We start from the raw sequence: 18855 nt of genomic DNA, 5'->3' as shown, positions 1-18855 counted from the left end.
GAAGTAAAGCACCTCTGCACGAACTGAGCATGATACTTTTATTGCACAACTCGAGATATCTGACTCTGATACCATATTAAGTTGCATGCACCAGACAATTCATTCTAAAAATTTAAAATGATAGGAAAATATGAATAATTCGCACTTATACTTCAATTTGTGACCTTCATGTCAACCTTCCTTTCCAAATATACTATGTCTATCGTGTTTAAAAAACAATTTTCTTATAGGAGTTCATGATGTTATATCCTTACGAAAGTTCTCTAGCTAGATCCTTAAGTCAAAGAAATACATGATCGTTCATTTTAGAGACCAATTGAACCCCCTATTTCACAATCGATTTCTACATGATTTTTTTTTGAAACGAAATTCTACATGATTTTTGCTATACTATGATCTGAGATTTGGACGACAATTTTTTCAACTACGTAGCAGACTGCGAGTAGCATCTCTTGGGCATCGTGCTAGGCATGCTGATAGTTTGCAACTCGTACAATACTAGCTTTGAGCCCTAACTAGAGTAACACCATTATTCGCCTACCAGTACACACACTTGCAGATTAAATTTCTCTACACGTGTTTTCCATTTGCAGTTCCCTTATAGGCCATTGCCCAATTGAACTCACAAACCATTTGTTCATGATTATTTTAGCTCGCAGCGCTAGGTACTTATATACAAATTAAAGAAATGGTTGGCTTAGACTTTTTCCGGGGAACACACCAACTTGTCATGTTCTCCCCAATAATTCAATCGACCGGTAGAATCGTCCCCAAAGTTTTTGTGCGCCGTCGACCCCTCTCCTCCAAAGTGCCCTCCCTCCCTATAAATAGCCCACTCGTGCCCACTGTTTCAGCTCATCCAAGAACAATCGAGCTAGCTGAGCATATCCTATCCAGTTAGCTAGCTCACGCATAGCCTCTGAACTCCGAGTGGTAAGCTTGGAAGGACAAGAAGCAGCAGCAGCAATGGCGAAGCTTTGCTCAGTGCTGGTGACCGCAGTGGTCGTGCTCTCGCTTCTGACGAGCCCCATTGATTGCACCCGCAAGCTCAGCAAGCCCAGGACAAAGCCCAAGCCCAAGCCGGTCAGCCACAGGCCGGCACCGGCAGCCAAGGTCAGCCACAAGCCGGCGGCGCCTGCCGTCAAGGTCAGCCGCAAGCCGGCGCCTGCGGCCAAGGCCCACCGCAACTACACCGCCACCCCCTCCTCGCCGTCCACCGTGTATGGCTCCGGCGGCTGGCTGTCCGGCGCCGGGGCCACGTACTACGGCGCCCCCAACGGCGACGGCGGCGAAGGTCAGTAGTGTGTCCATGCCTGTCACGTTGACTTGACGCCGTAGTGTGTACCGTGCATTGCGGGTGGTTGTTGTGCCGGGCGGTGCACTGACCGGTGTCGCTGAAACTGTGAACGCAGGCGGCGCGTGCGGGTACCAGACCGCCGTCGGGAAGCAGCCGTTCGACTCGATGATCGCCGCCGGGAGTACGCCGCTGTACAGGGGCGGCGAGGGCTGCGGCGCCTGCTATGAGGTCAGCAACTCGTATGCTCGTGTAAATGGTGGTCTGGCACACGGCCTGCCACTGAACTGTCGTAGCTCAATTATTGCAAAGCTGTCGGCTGGTCGTCCACTCGTCCTCAAAAACTACGGTAAAAATGTGCAGGTCAAATGCACGACCAACGCGGCCTGCTCCGGCCACCCGGTGACCATCGTGATCACCGACCAGTCCCCCGGCGGGCTGTTCCCCGGCGAGGTCGCCCACTTCGACATGAGCGGCACGGCGCTGGGCGCCATGGCGAAGCCCGGCATGGCCGACAAGCTCCGCGCCGGCGGCGTCCTGAGGATCCAGTACAGGCGGGTGCAGTGCAAGTACCCCGGCGTGAACGTCGCCTTCAAGGTGGACCAGGGCGCCAACCCGTTCTACTTCGACGTGCTGGTCGAGTTCGAGGACGACGACGGCGACCTCAGCGCCGTGGAGCTCATGGAGGCCGGCAGCCGGGCCTGGACGCCCATGGCGCACAACTGGGGCGCCACGTGGCGGCTCAACAACGGCAGGAGGCTCAACGCGCCCTTCGGGCTCCGGCTCACCTCCGACTCCGGAAGGGTGCTCGTCGTCAGCAACGCCATCCCCGCCGGGTGGAAGCCCGGGACGACCTACCGGTCGCTGGTCAACTACCCCTGAATCGTTCTTGCATTGCCACCAATGGAGGAGCAGTGCGTGGTGAGAAATGTGCGTCCAGGTTTCGCGAGAGGCGGTGTCAAAGGAGGAGGAGGTTGAAGAAGGGAATGGTGTTCTTCCCTCCCTCCACGGTCTCTGCATTCCCCTAGTGATGTGTGAATCGTGCCTGTAGTTTCATTTCTTCCTTGGTCCCTATTGTGCTGTGGTGGAAAGAGAGTTAGAATCTTGAGCTGCGACAAATGTTGCATGCCAAGTCATCTAGTTGTGTGTTTTTGAATTTTGTACTTAGTGCGTACGTCGAAAATCCTTTCAAAATTCAGAGAAATGAATTACTGCCTTGGTAATTTTCAATCGCGTGAGGAGTTTGCTCTCTCTTGGTTACCTAAGACTACAACTAAGATGGCTTTTTTTGTACTGTTTGATTCTTTTTCGTCCACATAATTATTGAAAATAAAAGTACAAAAGTACAAAGATCAATCACTTAAAACATTTAGAGACTCCCTACTCACTACTGATATCAACAAGGTCAAGTTCAGTATTCACCTCTTTTTTTGGCAAGGAAAGTTCAGTATTCACTGCACTTCAGTAAGCATACCTTCTCAAATGTGATTTGTAAATTGCAATCTGAATCCTGCCGCAGTCTGGACCAGGATTAAAAAAAAATCTATCGGTGGGACCGGATAAAAGGTTGTTTTTTATTTTCCGGTGTTGTTTGAAATTAAGAAGATTTGAGGAACATGAAAACACTACTGGTCCACCGTAGATAAAAGCTCTACTAGCTGACTTTATCGTGTTTTCCCTCGAATTAGTGGAACATGTTGCCCGAAATTCTCCCCGTACACCTCCACAGATTTTGTATTTTTTTTCAAACTTGGGACCCGTGTGTGTTAGTGGAACATGTTGCTCGAAGTACTGCAGCTGATTTCTCCTCGAATCAGCTGGAGGCTGATTGTCGCGGTATAAAGGACACTACACGGATTTATTTCAAATTATGTTGGAACTTCAAGTTAAGTTCGAACGAATATGACCATTTCTTTCTATAATTGCCATCTAGCCTACATTACATACGCTGGTGAGAGTGAAGTGCACCAGCCACATGTATATTTGCTTGAGTTTCATGAACAAAATGAATATGATCATAAGGATTCGAACTAAGATTACTTGGCGAATGTCTCCATGTTCCTTCACAAGCGTTAGTTTGAACACCTTGTGCTCATAAGATTATTGTTATATCTTCTTGGTTTCCTCTAGCGTGAATACTCATGGATGCCACTTTCAAGACTCAGCTAGCAGTAGGGCTGGCAGAAAAGCTCGAGGCTCGCAAGCCTACTCGGTTTGTTTGTAGGTTCGGTTCAATTCAGCTCGGCTCTATCTTTCAAACGAAACGACTCAAGCCTTGATTTCAGCTTATTTTTATAACGAGCTAGCTCGTGAACCGCTTGTGAGCTGATGGATTTGCTCGTTAGGCCCGACAAATATGAAAAAACGAACCTTATTTTGTTTACACGGTGCTATTATTCTTATTGGGCTAAAATAAACTTGTTATTCAACTTATATGTCAAATATGATACTAATGAAGTCAATTCCAATGTCCAAATGTGTATGTTATCCCATTTTATTGGCTTATGTTATTTATTTTCATAATATCATCATGAGCTATACTTTTAGATATTTTTTGTTGAGCTAGAAATTGAAGATTAAGTTTTCTTTCTTATTGTTAAGCTGATTTGGCTTCCTGACGACAAGGACATGTGCATTGGAGGTCTCTAGTAAGGGCAATTGTGCAGAGGCTTGAATGTCGTAGCAATTATTGATTATTGTTGTTCTCTCTCTTTCTCTCCCTATCTCTCTCTCTCTAATTATTAGTGAAAGCGTTTTATAAAGGAAGAGTTATCAATGGTCTTGAAGATTGGTTATGATTATACTTGTCTACAAATACACATAGGATTCCTTCCGTTGTACTCGGCATAATTTCTGAACCGGATACGTGTTGATCAGCAGAGGCGGGCCCAGGACTTAAAAGGTTGGGTATTCAAAAATTCAAAAGGCAAAGCAAAATGGCTGTTTTATACCTATTATTAACATCTATACATTTGGTTATACCTTTAAATACTATAGATTAGCAAAAATAAGGAGTATTCAAGGTAGTGGGCCCGCCCCTGCTGATCAGAGCCGATAATCAGTCTGGGCATCAGATGCGTTAAGTTTAAGCCTGTCGACCAATACACGTGCAGTCCGGACAACACTTCTTTCCATATTTTTTTGAGAATAAAGCCCAAACTACACGATCGGGTGTGTCGACTCCTGCCGCGTAGCTACACGTGTTCTGCTCAGCTATACGAGTGCATGCTCTATCAGATGCATCATCCTATCCGCTAGATTCAGTGTCTCCTCGCCTGTTTAGCACCTACACGGAAGCTGCGCGAACAGGTCACATCTATGATCTATGCAAACTTCCCAATGGAACGGAAGCTTTGGACAAGAAAGATTCTTCTTTTTCCAACGAAGCATCAACAGTTAATTTCTTTAGTGTTACCGGACCCTGAAAAAACGGAAGGTTAACAGTGACACCACAGACAAACCAAATACCTTCCCTGCGGATCATGTAGATCATCCATCCGAGACCGGCGGCTGACGCTGAAGGATTTCATGCGCTACGTGCTGACCACTGTACAGTAGCCATCATCACACACGCCGACGAGCTAATCCGTCAGATTTAATTTCCAAGATTAATTTGGCATCATTACATGTAGTTTAGCCGATGAGGAGACCCTCCCGAGTCCCGATCCAGTGGCCACCGATCGCGCGGCATGTTCCGCGCAATCTTCCCCTTCGTCCCGGTCCTTGTCTCGGCCGGGCTTCGACCACCGGCTGGTGTGTGCGTACGCATGCGCGTCGCGGGCGAGGACGCCGCCGGCGGATCGGCACCAACCGAGCAGCCGGCGTGGCGCGCGGCCCTACCGGCGGCCGGCGCTGGCTGCTGCACGCGTCAGCGCGGCCGCGTCGCATGTGCCGAGATTCTCGATGGGGGCGTGCGATCGAGGGAGTGAATGAGGAAGAAGGAAGGAAGCTGAAAGGAACCCCGCACATGGTGGTCGCACGCGCGCCCCGGCTCCCGGCCGGCCTGTTCACGCATGAATTGTGCCTTCCGGTAGGGTCTGGGGGACATTAACGTGTTGCTGCTTGGCAGCGTCCTCCTCTATGGATCCGTCTACCGACGGTTGAGCGACGAGCGGTGCTGATTAAAAATTGGCCCGAGAGACCCTTCTTCTTTCTTGGCACATTTGTAGGACTAGGACATAGCGATAGCATAAACATAATATATATATATATATAAGTGTGCAAGCGTGGCGACGTGCTGCGTGTCACCAACCGGGCCGACGGCAGCATGTCGGAGTGATTTGCGCTCGCTACCACGGCCCCTGCGCCGCCGCGTAGGCTGACTGACAAACGCCGCCGGAGAAGACCGACAAGGCACAGAGCTTCGAGCACCCACATCCACATGGGCGCCGCCCGGCCGGCCGGAGTGTGTTCCATCCATTGATTTGCCGCGGAATCTGGCCGGAGCCACACTTGTCGTCGCCCCCAGTGTCGGCGTGCTTTCCACACACACGCGCCTCGTGCACATGGGAAGATCGGTTTCTTTTTGCTACTTGCTTGCCGACGGATCGGAGGCGATCTATCCAGGTCCCGCGTGCGATAGCGGCCGCCGTGGACCACCGCCGCTCGCTCGCCGGCCGGCGGTTACAACGGTAACACCTACCTAACCTGCTTTCGGCTTAAATTTTGGCGCGCGGGATCCCGCGGTGGGGGACTGGCCCCCCAGCCATTACGGCGCGCCCATGTGAGGCCAGTAAAGAATGGGGACGAGCGAGGGCAAGGAGATCTTGGCCGCGGCGGCGACGACGACAGCGGCCGATGTGACACATGGATTTGGTTGCTGCCCAGCGGCTCGCACAACACACTAGGCGAGCAACAAGGACATGTTACTGGCTCATAGTGGTCATAGCAGGCTGGTGCTGCTGCTACATCTATTTTGCACAGCCGCTACATGAACAATGTTAAAAGTTCCTTTTTTTAAAAAAAAGTTTATTTTTGTTAAAACGAAGACAATGTTAAAAGTTCTAAAGTGTAGAGAACTAGACAAAAAGTTCTAAGGGTTGCTAACAAGTTTGTATCTGCCAAAGAAAATACTTAAACCTCATAATAATGTCGTATAGGGTATTAGGGTTTATATTTTTGGCTTGTATTTTTAAGTTCCCAATCCTACCATGCTCACAGACCAAATCCTGCCCAAGCTTGGGCCATCGTTCGATCCTTCAGGGATTTGGTGTACGGCCCATGAGCCCGAGCAGGCAAGGCAGGCTACACAACAGGAGGGTAGTCAATCTGGACCAGGACGGCCCACCACGGTGGCACCACCATTTGGCGGATGGCCCATGGAGCACAGGTATGTTCTTTTCACTATTTTCTTATCTTCTTTCATAATGTTATACTTAATCCATTGCTTCTCTTCATAGGAGTTATTAGGATTTTGAAAATTCAAGATTATAAATTTTGGGTATGAGCAAGTCCAAATATGCATATTTAGTGTCTAAAAGTTCAATACATATCATATTTTTTTATTAAAAAAATAATCAATTCAATACCTCTCAAAACTTAGTTCAACCGTTTGGGATTCACATGTTCAGCATTTTCACGTATAGTCAATGATATATCTGGACTAATTTTCCGTTATTTTAGACATTTGCAAAAGCCTAGTTCAATAATCCTCAAACCAAATCCAACCCGAGCTTGGGCCATCCTTTGGTGGTTCATAAATCATAAGCAGCCCTCGCCGCGGCCACCACCCCTACCACCACATTTCTCTCAAGCTAGGCTGGGCTTTCGACAAGGGCCATAGCCCATAGGTTGGGTTAGGCCTTAGACTCGGACTATGGCCTTGTGATGCCTAAAGTACTAGGCCCACCCCTGCTTGAGGTTGTTTTTGTTGTTTGGACAAATTTTCTGTATGCCATTAGAAATTTACCTGTTCCCTTATGTGCCACTAAAATTCTACACTTTCCTTGAGTGCCATCACATGAAAATTACATTTCTCTTAATGCTATTACCGTTAGTAAGCTGTTAGATTGCTGTTAACGTGGCATACAAATGACGCTTTTACCCCTCCCGTAAGATCAAGCAGAATTTTGCTTCGCACCCTTGACAGCCATTGTGATTCAATAATGATTCATTGGAAATTTGGATATCCAGACTAACATAAATGACAAATAGCACAATAGATTAAAATATTTTAAATAAATCAGATTAACATTAATAATGACATATGTTTCATATCCAGATTGAAATAATATTAGTTCTTGAGAAATAAAATATAAGTGACAAACATCTGACATAAATGCCTAGTGCTCATTAAATTTGCATGCATCTTAAACATTTCATCAGACCAAATGAGTGTCTGTTTCTAGCAGCTAACTAGAGGACCATTTCACACTGAGAGCTCTTTCATAGACCATATGTGGACCACAACTTTGTACAAAGCAAAATGAGAGGTTTGTCATCACACAAGTCATGCAAAGCTCATCACACGGACCTTACAAACTAAGCAAAATAATATCCATAGCCACAGCTGGACATTTATGCTAGAATTTTTCTCTTCCTTCTTGTGCTTGTTGCTGGGCTATCATGTGCCTTGTTTTGGATCTGGTGCACATTGCAGGACTATGAGATGGCACTTTTGGTATTTTACCGGTAAGCCTACCTAGGTATACCTTAAAGTAGTAGACTTGTAGGCAGGATGTCGCCGAGATCAAGAACTTGAAGGTGCAAGCAGCACAAGGTTAAGACAGGTTCGGACCGCGATGTGCGTAATACCCTACGTATGGTGGTTTGTATTACCTTGGATTGGTCATCGGTGTGATGATTATTTGGAGAAGATCCCTATCCGTCCTTATATAGTCTGGGGGACAGGGTTATATGGAATCCTAGCCCGAGACTAGCTTAGGAGTCCTACACGAGTACTACTCGGGTAGTTTCCTTCTGTTCCGACTAGTACTACTTGCATACCAATAGTTACAATAGATATAAGGTACGAGACATGCCCTATCCCTTACTCCAGAATATTCTATGCTATGTGCGTAGTCCCGTAGCCTCAGATCTGGTAAGCTCCGAGCTCTTCGTAGCCGAGTACTGCAGGCTTCCGAGTATTTCTGAAGTCATCCTCGAGTTCTTCTGAAACTTCATCTTGGAGGTGTCTTCCGCGTACTTCCTTGGCTGCATCAAGGTTGTGATGCGCTCATGCACCGAGTAGTTTTAGATCTTCTTTTTATATGGGGTGTGATGAAAATCGCTCTCCATATGGATAAGCCCCCGAGTCTTAGGTTGAATTGAAGAATCAGGCTGAGGGTTAAATTAGCCTTGAATCTTCTTTTTTTATCTTCAAAATAATTTAAAAAATAATTCATCGATGACACGTATCCCGCAGCTTCCGAGTCTTAAATCCAAATCCCAAAAAAGTTAGAAAAAATGATCCAAATGAACGTGGCATACATTGCAGTGTATGTTATATATTTATGATGATGATTAAAATAAGAAAAATTGGAATGAAATTCGAAAACCCCTTTTTTCGGAATAAAATTCTTGAAAAAATGGTTAATCAAATAACTTCCCAAAAATTATCCTAAATTACCTCTCAAAATAAATTATTGTCCCTGATTTAATGGCTAGATAGAATCTCTAGGTCAAAAATTTGAAAACCCCCTTATTTTGGAATAAAATCCCTAAAATAATAGTTAAACAATTATCTTTCCCGAATAAATCCTCAAAAGCCTCTTAAATCGGGTCCTTCTTCGAGTCTCCCGAGTAGTTTTACGGCGTCCTGCCCCCGAGCTTATGAGCCAGGTGAGTCGTAGGAGCCATATCGAGTAGTTATTGGCACCTAACCCCCGAGCCTGGAAGCCAGCGGAACCGTTAGAGATGCGCCGAGTGACCTGGCGGGTTGTCTCTAAAGCACGATCTTTATGTTAATGCCTGTTGAATTGTTCAAAGTACTTTCAGTACCGACAATCGTACGACTTAGTCATAACACAAGATGTTTGGGTTAATTTACTTCGAGGGCAATGTCTCTGAAAGTAATCAATAACTTGGTGTTCCGTAGATAGCTCCTTTACAGGTCTCTTCAAGCGAATTAGGATTTACCCATTCCACACGATACTCTGGTTTGCTTGGAATTGTAGGCTTGATGATCTCTTCGACTTTTTTTAGTTACCATGATCTTGGTTCTGCTGAACCGTATAGGCTAGTACTCAAAGTAGTCTGAAGTATGGGCTTGGAAACCCGTTCAGTAGTTTGACTCTCGAAGTTACTATATGTGGTAAGACTAGTACTTGGAGCTATTACTGCAGTTCTTCGTACCAATCGGGTAGTCACAACTACTCGCGATTCTCTGGTAATTATAGGCTTGGTGACCCCTTCAATATTACAAGCGTCTCGCCTATACTGTCTGAAATGAGACTAGTATTCGGAGCTTATTCGGAGCTTTTACTGGAATCTTGTACCGGTCTCGAGGGCTGTTGAAGCGTCCGGTTAGCCAGTAACATTTGAGTGAACCTTCGTGGCGTAGAAGTCACATAATTCATCATTGATTTGTGATTGTAATCGAGTAGTTTCTTGCTCTTGATGTCGTCGAGGGTGAGTTCCTGCCGGGCAGCCTCGGATGTCATGGCCTCTTGATGTGGTCCATGGGGACCCCAAGCGATGGTCACGCGACCTGGCTGTCTAGCAGATGGGTTCCCTCCAGACAGCCCCGATTAACGTGGCCTCTTGGTCTGGTCCGAAAGGACCCCGAGCGATGGCCATGCTACCTGGCTGTCTGGAATCGAGCTGGGGTAGTCGGGGCTAGCGACAGCATCTTGGCATTGCAGCGCGAGCTGAGTTTGAGATGAGTAGTCGAGGTCGCCGCTACAGTGTGTCGTCACTGCAGCGCGAGCTAAGGTTGAGACAAGTAGTCGAGGTCGCCGCTACAACGCGTCCATGTTGTGGCACGAGCTGAAGTCGAGCCGAATAGTCAAGGTCGGCGGCAGCACGTCGATGTGGCGGTGCGAGCTGAATTCGTGCCGTGTAGTTGAGGTCGGCGACAGCGCGTCAACGTTGCGGCGCGAGCTGGAGTTGAGCTGAGTTTGTCGAAATGGTTGTAGCTTGATCCTTGCCCGTAGCTTCCATCATCATTTTGCTTGTTTGAGGCTTGCAGCACCTATGTACGAGATGCGGCCGGTCCTTGGAGCAGGTGCCGAGCTCTCCGTGCAGTTTGATCATGCGCGCAGGCCCTTCATCAACACGCTGCCATCCGGTTAATGGTTACTGCTATCAAGTTCGTCGGTGGATCTTCGATGAACTTCCCTACCTAGCGCGTCATTATCGGTAAGCTTACCTAGGTATACCCTAAGGTAGAAGACTTGTAGGCAGGATGTCACCGAGATCAGAAACTTGAAGGTGCAAGCAACACAAGGTTTAGACAGGTTTGGACCGCGATATGCGTAATACCCTACGTCCTATATGGTGGTTTGTATTGCCTTAGATTGATTATTGGTGTGATGATTGTTTGAAGGATGTCCCTACCCGCCCTTATATAGTCTTGCGGGATAGGGTTACATAGAATCTTAGCCCGATACTAAGAGGAGTCCTACATGAGTACTACTCAGATAGTTTTTTCTGTTCCGACTAGTACTACTCGCATACGAGTAGTTACAATAGATATAAGGTATGGGACATGCTTCATCCTTTACTCTAGAATATTCTATATTATGTATACAATTCCGTAGTCCCAAGTCGCACCAAAGTTTTGCTCGCACCAAGTTTTGCTGCTTATTTCCCATGGCCTTCTTTGCCTTTGCCTTCCGTTGTGCATTTTGGTTATCTATTCTATACTTGGAGGTATCAGGTGGTGGTGTTTGACAAGAAGGCAAAGGGTAGTTAATGGAGAGCAGCTCAGGTCGGCTCGAGTCACATCCTCACCTGCAATTAAGAGTTTATTCATTTTAGTAGCTAGAGAAATAAAAGTATGCCAATGAACAGAACATGTCTAAATAATGGACCATGAATAACTTGATATTCCCTAACAGTTCTACCAGAGCCTAATTTGGAACTTGCTTGGCTGCAATTCAGAAAAGAGAAGACATTTTAGGTGGAAAAGAGAAGACATTCAGTGGGCCCCACGCGCGCCCGCACGCCCCCGCGGACCCACCAGGCATGGCCGCCCGCCCCACGTGCGCTGGCCACCAGGCGCGGCCGCTGCCCCCACGCGCCGCCCGCCCAGGCGCGCTCGCGGGTCTGAGGCGCATCCGCCCGCCCAAGAGCGCTCGCGCGTCCGAGGCGAGGCCGCACACCTGCAATCGCCCCAGCGCGCTCGCGGCCCGCGCGCACGGCAGGCCAGTGCCCAGCCCCACGCGCAAGCCCTGCCTTGACCCGCCGCCGGCGCTGCCGCCGCCGTGGGCTGCCTCCATTCTAGGGTTTCGTGCTCAATTTGGATGGAAGAAGGCCAAAAGGGGATCGATTTGATTGTCTGCCTCGGTGGGGAATTAGAGTGTCTATGTGTGGGTCAAACTCGTCGGTGTAAGAGGGGCAACAATGACATTTCAACCTTACTTTAACGGCAGTTACAGCCAGAACAGTGACTTGGTATGGAATTAAAGGTGATGGCACTAAGGCTAGGGGAATGTAATTTTCATGTGATGGCACTCAAGGAAAGTGTAGAATTTAGTGGCACACAAGAGAACGAGTAAATTTTTAATGGCATATAGAAAATTTGCCCTTGTTCCTTTCGTTGGTATTGGTATGATCGAGTGAGATGCTTTGCGATGAGAGTGGAATGTTGTCTGATTCCTCAAGGAGCCTTTCCTATGTGTAGGTCAGCCAATTCTAGAAATGAGCCAAATATAAACTACAAAGTCATTTACCCTCTTGCCAAACTCTTTAATAAGCAATAAGGTGAAAATTTGATCAAGAATTTTTATAAAAATATGACATTTCAAATAAAGATAATTAAATATTTTGAAAGAATTTTTATTGTGAATCTAGTAGCATCTAATTATATTGTTAATCTTTACCATCCTTTCTTTATTTATATGGATGTTCAAATTCTAAAATGTTTGACCAGCAGGAATCTAAAATGACATGTTCAATTTACAAAATTTGATATATAAAAACACTCTAATGTGACATTATTCAAGTCTAAGACGAAGGCAGATACATCATATATGTCCGCTTATGATGAGGTGGCATGCTACTTAGAGCAACTCCAGCAAACCTTCTAAATAGTTTGCTATCTCAAGTTTAGAAGGTTAAAAAAAATTGCACTCCAGCAGACCCTCTACTTTGGGAAGATCTTTAAATTTCCTCCTCGACTCTCTATTCTTATGGGGTTTCTAGAGAATCCTCTGTTAATAAGTTAAGATTAGAGGCTATTGTTGGAGTTAAAATAAATTTAGAAAATAGACAGCCTCATTTTAGTATTTAGAAGGTTACTGTTGGAGTTGCTCTTAAGCCATCCATCCATTCCTCTTATCCTCCCGCCTCTCTATCCCCGCTCTCTCCTCTCTAAGATGAGGTGGCATGGCATGATCAGCAACCTGTACACCTGCAGAAAATGCGAGCACGCGCGCGTGATCAGCACCACAAGAAAGATTTTGACACATGAAAACAGATGGCACTGACAGGAATGGACCATCATGTGTAGTGAATACTTGAGCGTTATTGCAGCCTGATCTACTACCTTTTTTTCTTACTTTCCTTCCTTCTTTTTTCTTTCTTTCCTTCTTTCTTTTTTAAGAGAAGCTTGGCACGGCAGCCAAAAGGAAGCAGCCAAAAGGTACGCAACGTCTGATTCGAAAGTAGTAAATTCCCTTCATATATATTTTTTAAAAAGGAAAAATCCATATTTAGCTATTGAACTGCGTCCGGATTTGATAATGCAACTCTAAAACCAGACATTCGCAGCCATTAATACCATGCACGTTTGACCATGTACACCATTCCGCCCTAGTTTTGGCTCAGTCAGCCTGCCATGTTGGCAACCCTCGGCCGAGTCAGCCGGACCGGGTTTCGAAGTGGGTGGGGGGCGGCCGCCGGGCGGGGTTATATGACTCCCCTATGTAACGGGCCAGACCAGGCCGGCCGTTGGTTTATGGGCTGTGCCAGGCCGCCTGTCGTGCTGGGGTGATTGCCCAAGCATGACATGGGGTACCGAGACGGGCTGGCACAGGCCCGAATGCCTTCGGGTTGTGCCGGAACCGGGCTCCGTGTTGGGCTCGTGGGCTTTGGGCCAAATGGAAATCCTATATTTGTGGCATCATTTTCATCATTCATGGTAACCTTCAGGTACATTACATGAATACACACCTTATCATTTCTCACAACTGAAACTATTTCATGATTCTCACAACTGAAACTATTTCATGACCAGTTAAAGGATACCACTTTAAGATCGGTAATACAAACGAGACTATTTTAGGTCGCGATGCAATATGTATGCACACTGAAAGAACTGGAATCTCTGACAAAAACCCTGAAGCTAGACATACATTTTCAAGAACATGCGAAGATACAAGCTGGAGCACACGGTGCGGCTCTCGCACGCATGGGGCATCCGCGCGCTCACGCTGTTCATATTCTCCCAGGAGAACCTCGGCCGGCCCAAGGCATGGCCGGAGATCTTCACTCATCCCGCTTCAACTTTTTCCGTAGATCTCGTGCTTGATTACCCACTGTTCTTGCGTTCTTTGAATCTCCGCAGGTGGAGGTCGATTACTTGATGGATAAGATCGAGCGGACGATCCGCGAGAACGTCGACGAGTACGAGAGGTCAGAGATTCAGAGTGCATTTGCAGTTTTGCACAGAAAATCAGTGACACAAACACCACAGACCTTGATGCGAACTGCAAAATGGACATCAAGCGATGTATTTGGTTCTGGACAGGAAAGGGATCCGGATGCATGTCATCGGCGACCCCTCAAGACTGCCGGAATCCCTGCAGAGGGCAGCTCGGGAAGCCGAGGAGACGACGAGGAACAACCCTGATGCTGGCGACCTGCTACGGCGGGCGGTGGGAGATCGTGCAGGCGTGCCGGGCGCTCGCCCGGAGAGTGCAGGCGGGCGGCGGCGCCTCCTCCGACCGGAGGACATCGACGAGGCGCTGCTCGCGGGGGAGCTCCAGACGAGCGCCGCGGCCGGGGAGGAACTGTCCTGCCCCGACCTGGTCATCAGGACAAGCAGCGAGATGAGGCTGAGCAACTTCGTCCTGCTGTGGCAGTCCGCCTACTCCGAGCTCTACTTCACCGACACGCTGTGGCCGGACTTCGGGGAGGCCGAGTACCTGCGAGCGCTGACAGGATTCTGTCGTGTGACATGTTTGACTCTGTGTGCATGGGGCTTATGTTACAATTCATGATTAGGCCAATAAACATACAACCTATCCGCATTTGCACTATTGTTTTGATCATCGTCGTAACGGATTTTATGTCACACCCACATGTTTCTGCGCATAAGTTCGTGCTGTCGCACAATGATCCGCTGCTTGCATGATGCTTGCCCAAAAATCAGGCCGCGGTGGTTTGGTCAAATAAATGCATAATGCTAGGAAAATAGTAGTGCGCAGATAAATATCATTGTGAAATGTAACATGGAAATAAAATTGCGGCATATTTATATTCTTAATGGTAAGTTGCTTAGAAATTCTGCCGTGTGTCATGCTTGCTTTTGAGTACACGTCTGATTGCATAGTGCTTATTATGTTACTGGTTACAATTCATGATTAGACCTAGTAGACCTAGTAAACAAAAAGGTCAATTTGGATCGGTTAAAGTTGAATGGTAAACTTTAGCATATATTATAGCACATATTAGCACTCATATCAATGCTAAAATTTTTAAATTTTCGCTAAAGTTTGATCCATCCCATTAGCACTACTGATTGAATAGGCTAGTACTAAAATTTAGCACGTTCCCCTTAGCACCCGGATCCAAATAGGACCTAAATGATCCACATCTCAGCGCTATTTTTCTGATCGTAACAGATTTAATATCACTCCCTTCGTTTGGGAGCATAGCAGTTTTTTACCTCAGTTTTGGGTCTGGTGAGAAATTTCATATGAGCTTAATGATAGCACATGCAGGAATGACAAATAATTCTACCTTATGCGTACACAGTAGGACAACGCTTTACGGTAATTGCTGAATATGAACAGAATATACTCCGTGGCAGTGTTCTGCGTAACAACATTCTTCATAAAAATCGTTTGGGAGAAGATAATAATATATTCTCTCCATCCTAAATTACAATTCGTGTTATTTTTCTATACATAGTTTTTATTATACATAATGTACATAGCAAAATATATATATATATATATATATATATATATTCAGAGAAGTTAAAATGAATTGGAATTTACGACGGATGTACCATAAGACAAGATAAAGTCAATTTGTTGAATCATAGTTCCTTCAACAAATGAGAAAACAGGGTTAGCCACAGCTGGCATCATTTGACATTTGAGCAGGTAAGGACTTTTTCTTGTATCATATGTTTTTTGAATTAGAGCCAGTACGTGATTGCATTCATTATAGAGGAACAATAAAAATAATTCCACCACGGCACGGACGCCCTCGCCGCCGCGTGGGTCAAGCAGGTCCGCGACACGGCGTTCGAGCTCGAGGACTCGGTGGACGAGTGCTTCTACCTCTCCGGCCACGGCCGCGCCCGGGGCTGGGTCAACGCCAGGGCCTGGTTCGCCCTCTCGAGGCGGCAGTGCAAGGCTCGGGAGAGGCTTTCCCAGCTGTCCGCCGCCAAGGAGCGGTACGGCATCCGCCCCGCCGACGGCCCCGCGCCTCCGGCGAACTCCATGGTCAGGCGAATTCTGGCGGAGAGCGCGCACTTCGTGGGGAAAGAGGAGATCGTCGGCCTCTCCGCGCATGAGAAGCAGCTGCTGGAGTGGGTGGCCGAGGACGACGAGCCACGGCGGACGCTGGTCTCCGTGTGGGGAATGGGCGGCGTCGGCAAGACCACCCTCGCCACGCGCGTGTACAGGGAGGTGGTGGCAGCGAGCCGCTTCGACTGCGCCGCGTGGGTGGCCGTCTCGCAGCGCTTCACGATGGACGACCTCCTCAGGAAGATCCTCAGAGAGCTGCACCGCGGCGGCGGCGCGCGTGCGGAAAACGACGACGACGTGGGCGCGGATTACCGGTCGCTCGTGGCGGCCGTTCGGGACCATCTCGGCGAGAGGAGGTACCTGGTCGTGCTCGACGATGTCTGGGATGCCCACCTGTGGGAGAAGCTCCGCCACGCGTTCGTCGACGGTAGGACCGGGAGTCGCGTCGTCATCACCACCCGCAGCGGAGACGTGGCCAAGGCCGCGGCACCTGGAAGGACCATGGTGCTGGAGCCCCTGGCCTGCCGCGAAGCGTGGACGCTGTTCTGCAACGTCGCCTTCAGGGAGGTGCCCGGGGCACCTTCAGGAGACCGCCACCAACATGCTGGAGCGATGCTGCGGCCTGCCTCTGGCGATCATCTCCGTCGGCAACCTCCTCGCGCTCAAGGCGAGGACAGAGTTCGCGTGGGGAAATGTCCGTGACAGCCTCGTGTGGGACAGGAGCAGCAGCGATCTTGGGATAGGGGAAGCGGCCAGCATACTAAACCTCAGCATCGATGACCTGCCGCCCAACCTTAAGAAATGCTTCCTGAGCTGCAGCGTGTACCCTGAGGACTTGTGGATCAAGCGGAAGATGCTGATCCGGAAGTGGGTTGCGCAGGGCTTCGTCGAAGATAAGCCGGGCCAGTGCACAGCAGAGGATGTCGCCGATGGCTACCTGGACCAGCTAGTCCAACGCAGCCTGATGCTGCCCGTTACCAGGAACCATTTTGGCCGAACCAAACGGTTCGTCATTCATGACCTTATCAGGGAGTTGATTATCCACAGGTCCAGAGAGGAGGAAGGGTTCTTTCATTTTGCAAAGTGCAGGATCACAATGGACCACAACATCAGGATCCGACATCTTGTGGTAGATAGATGTGAAGAAGTGAAATCCGAGCATGTTCTGCAATTGGGCATGCTTCGCTCATTCAGTGCATTTGGGTCCGAATTGGATGCTTCATTCATGTCTCGCTTCAGGCTCTTGACTGTGCTAAACCTCTGGTTCATTGAGATGAATAGATTACCCGATTCAGTTACCAGTCTTCATAACCTGCGGTATCTCGGGATCCGTTCAACTCTCATTGAAGAGCTTCCAAAGGGGCTGGGCAAATTGTAGAAGCTTCAGGTTTTGGATGCCAAGTTGTCCATGGTACAAAGGCTACCAAGCAGCGTAGCAAAACTGAAGGGCTTGCGCCACCTGATAGTTTTAACGCGTGGGGCAACTGATTTGTTGAGGCTGTATCCCGCCACGGCAACAAGGGTTCCTGAAGGGCTAGAAAACCTGACCAGCCTGCAGACACTCAAATATGTTCAAGCTAATCAAAAGATTGTCAGATCCTTAGCACATCTGGGGCAGATGAGATGCCTGGAGCTGTCTGGCATTGATGCAAGCCTTACCGCCGACTTGTCATCATCGATCTCTAGAATGAGCTTCCTTCTGCGCTTGGGTTTGGAAATTAACGCGGTGCTAGATCTGGAATCCATTTCTCGGCCACCATTGAAGCTACAGAAACTCACTCTGGCCGGCAGGTTAGCAAGGGGGAAGCTGCCATCCTGGATCTGCTCCCTCACTAGCCTTTTGCAGTTAAGGTTGAGTGGCTGCCAAATTGCACAAGACTCGCTCGTGCTCCTCGCTGCGCTTCCTAGGCTGGTAAATCTTAGCCTCGTCAAAGCATACCACGAGAGGAGCATTATCTTTACCAGAGATGGTTCTCCTGCACTTCGGAAACTCACTTTGGAGGGCTTGCCTAACCTTAGTCACATAGAGTTTCAAGAAGGATGCCTTGTAAACCTACGTGATCTGGTGCTTGGCCAGTGCGCTGAACTGAGCAAAACACCCCAAGGCATGGGGAACCTCGAGCATATCCAGAATTTGGAATTGTTTGGCATGCCAACAGAGTTTGTAGATAAGTTGAAGGAACAGGACGGTGATGCTGCATATCACAACCCTGCCAGTTCAGATTTCTATCAGGCACCTAGGGTTTTGAGATTTGTGAAATTTGTTAAACGGAATAGGTGAAGATGGTTCCTAGTCCAACTCGCTGATCAATAAGAATAACCTGTCAGCTACAATCACCTGCAGATCAATGGTCAAGTTCTTTGTCACATTTTGCTCTGAGTTCGTAGCTCAGTAAAAATAAATCTCCTGCCTCTGAAGTTCCTAGTAACAGCACCTGCTTTTACCCAAACTTGGGTTTCTTAAGTCGTATGATGCCTCAATGAGGAAGAGTTGATTTTGCAGGCATGTTCCTTTTGGCTATTACTTTGTCAGAAATCATTTGAGCTTAGGGACACCACTAACTCTGTAATATTCAAGCTTTTCTGTTTTCGCTTCCAGAAGACCTGAAGCATTCATCAACCTACACGCACAAGCATAATCTGTATTCTACAGAGTTCTTATTTCTTTAGGACAGATTAGAGATCATTCACCTTTTATTGTAGCATTGTATTAACGGAAGCGGCTGCTAACACCACGGCCCTCCGCGGCTGCGTGAAACT

General features: G+C 47.8%; 2 protein-coding genes and 2 pseudogenes across 3 annotated transcripts; 3 read left to right on the top strand and 1 right to left on the bottom strand.

Moving 5' to 3' along the window:
• The first annotated feature begins 872 nt into the window (after window positions 1–872).
• LOC112889735 (expansin-B11-like) lies at window positions 873–2315 on the top strand. 2 transcript variants are annotated; one of them, XM_025956500.1, is made up of 3 exons: window positions 873–1294; window positions 1413–1525; window positions 1658–2315. In XM_025956500.1, exons 1-3 carry the CDS (start codon window positions 967–969, stop codon window positions 2174–2176), a joined length of 960 nt encoding a protein of 319 aa, XP_025812285.1. In that variant the 5' UTR covers window positions 873–966; the 3' UTR covers window positions 2177–2315. The 2 variants fall into 2 exon arrangements, with proteins under 2 accessions (XP_025812285.1, XP_025812284.1); XM_025956499.1 differs by having other exon boundaries at window positions 1413–2315.
• Window positions 2316–10749: 8434 nt separating this feature from the next.
• On the bottom strand, window positions 10750–11724 carry LOC112891022. The gene is made up of 2 exons (XM_025957916.1): window positions 11415–11724; window positions 10750–11185 (listed from the first exon to the last, which is right to left on the bottom strand). Exons 1-2 carry the CDS (start codon window positions 11671–11673, stop codon window positions 11088–11090), a joined length of 357 nt encoding a protein of 118 aa, XP_025813701.1. The 5' UTR covers window positions 11674–11724; the 3' UTR covers window positions 10750–11087.
• Window positions 11725–13761: 2037 nt separating this feature from the next.
• LOC112890392 lies at window positions 13762–14616 on the top strand (annotated as a pseudogene).
• A 1194-nt stretch (window positions 14617–15810) lies between these two features.
• Window positions 15811–18376, top strand: LOC112890391 (annotated as a pseudogene).
• The last annotated feature ends 479 nt before the right edge of the window (window positions 18377–18855 follow it).

This window comes from Panicum hallii, chromosome 4 (genome assembly GCF_002211085.1).
Source record: "Panicum hallii strain FIL2 chromosome 4, PHallii_v3.1, whole genome shotgun sequence".
Lineage (NCBI taxonomy): Eukaryota > Viridiplantae > Streptophyta > Magnoliopsida > Poales > Poaceae > Panicum > Panicum hallii.
Note: the sequence above shows the minus strand (reverse complement) of the source record. Positions and strands in the feature narration are given on the sequence as shown.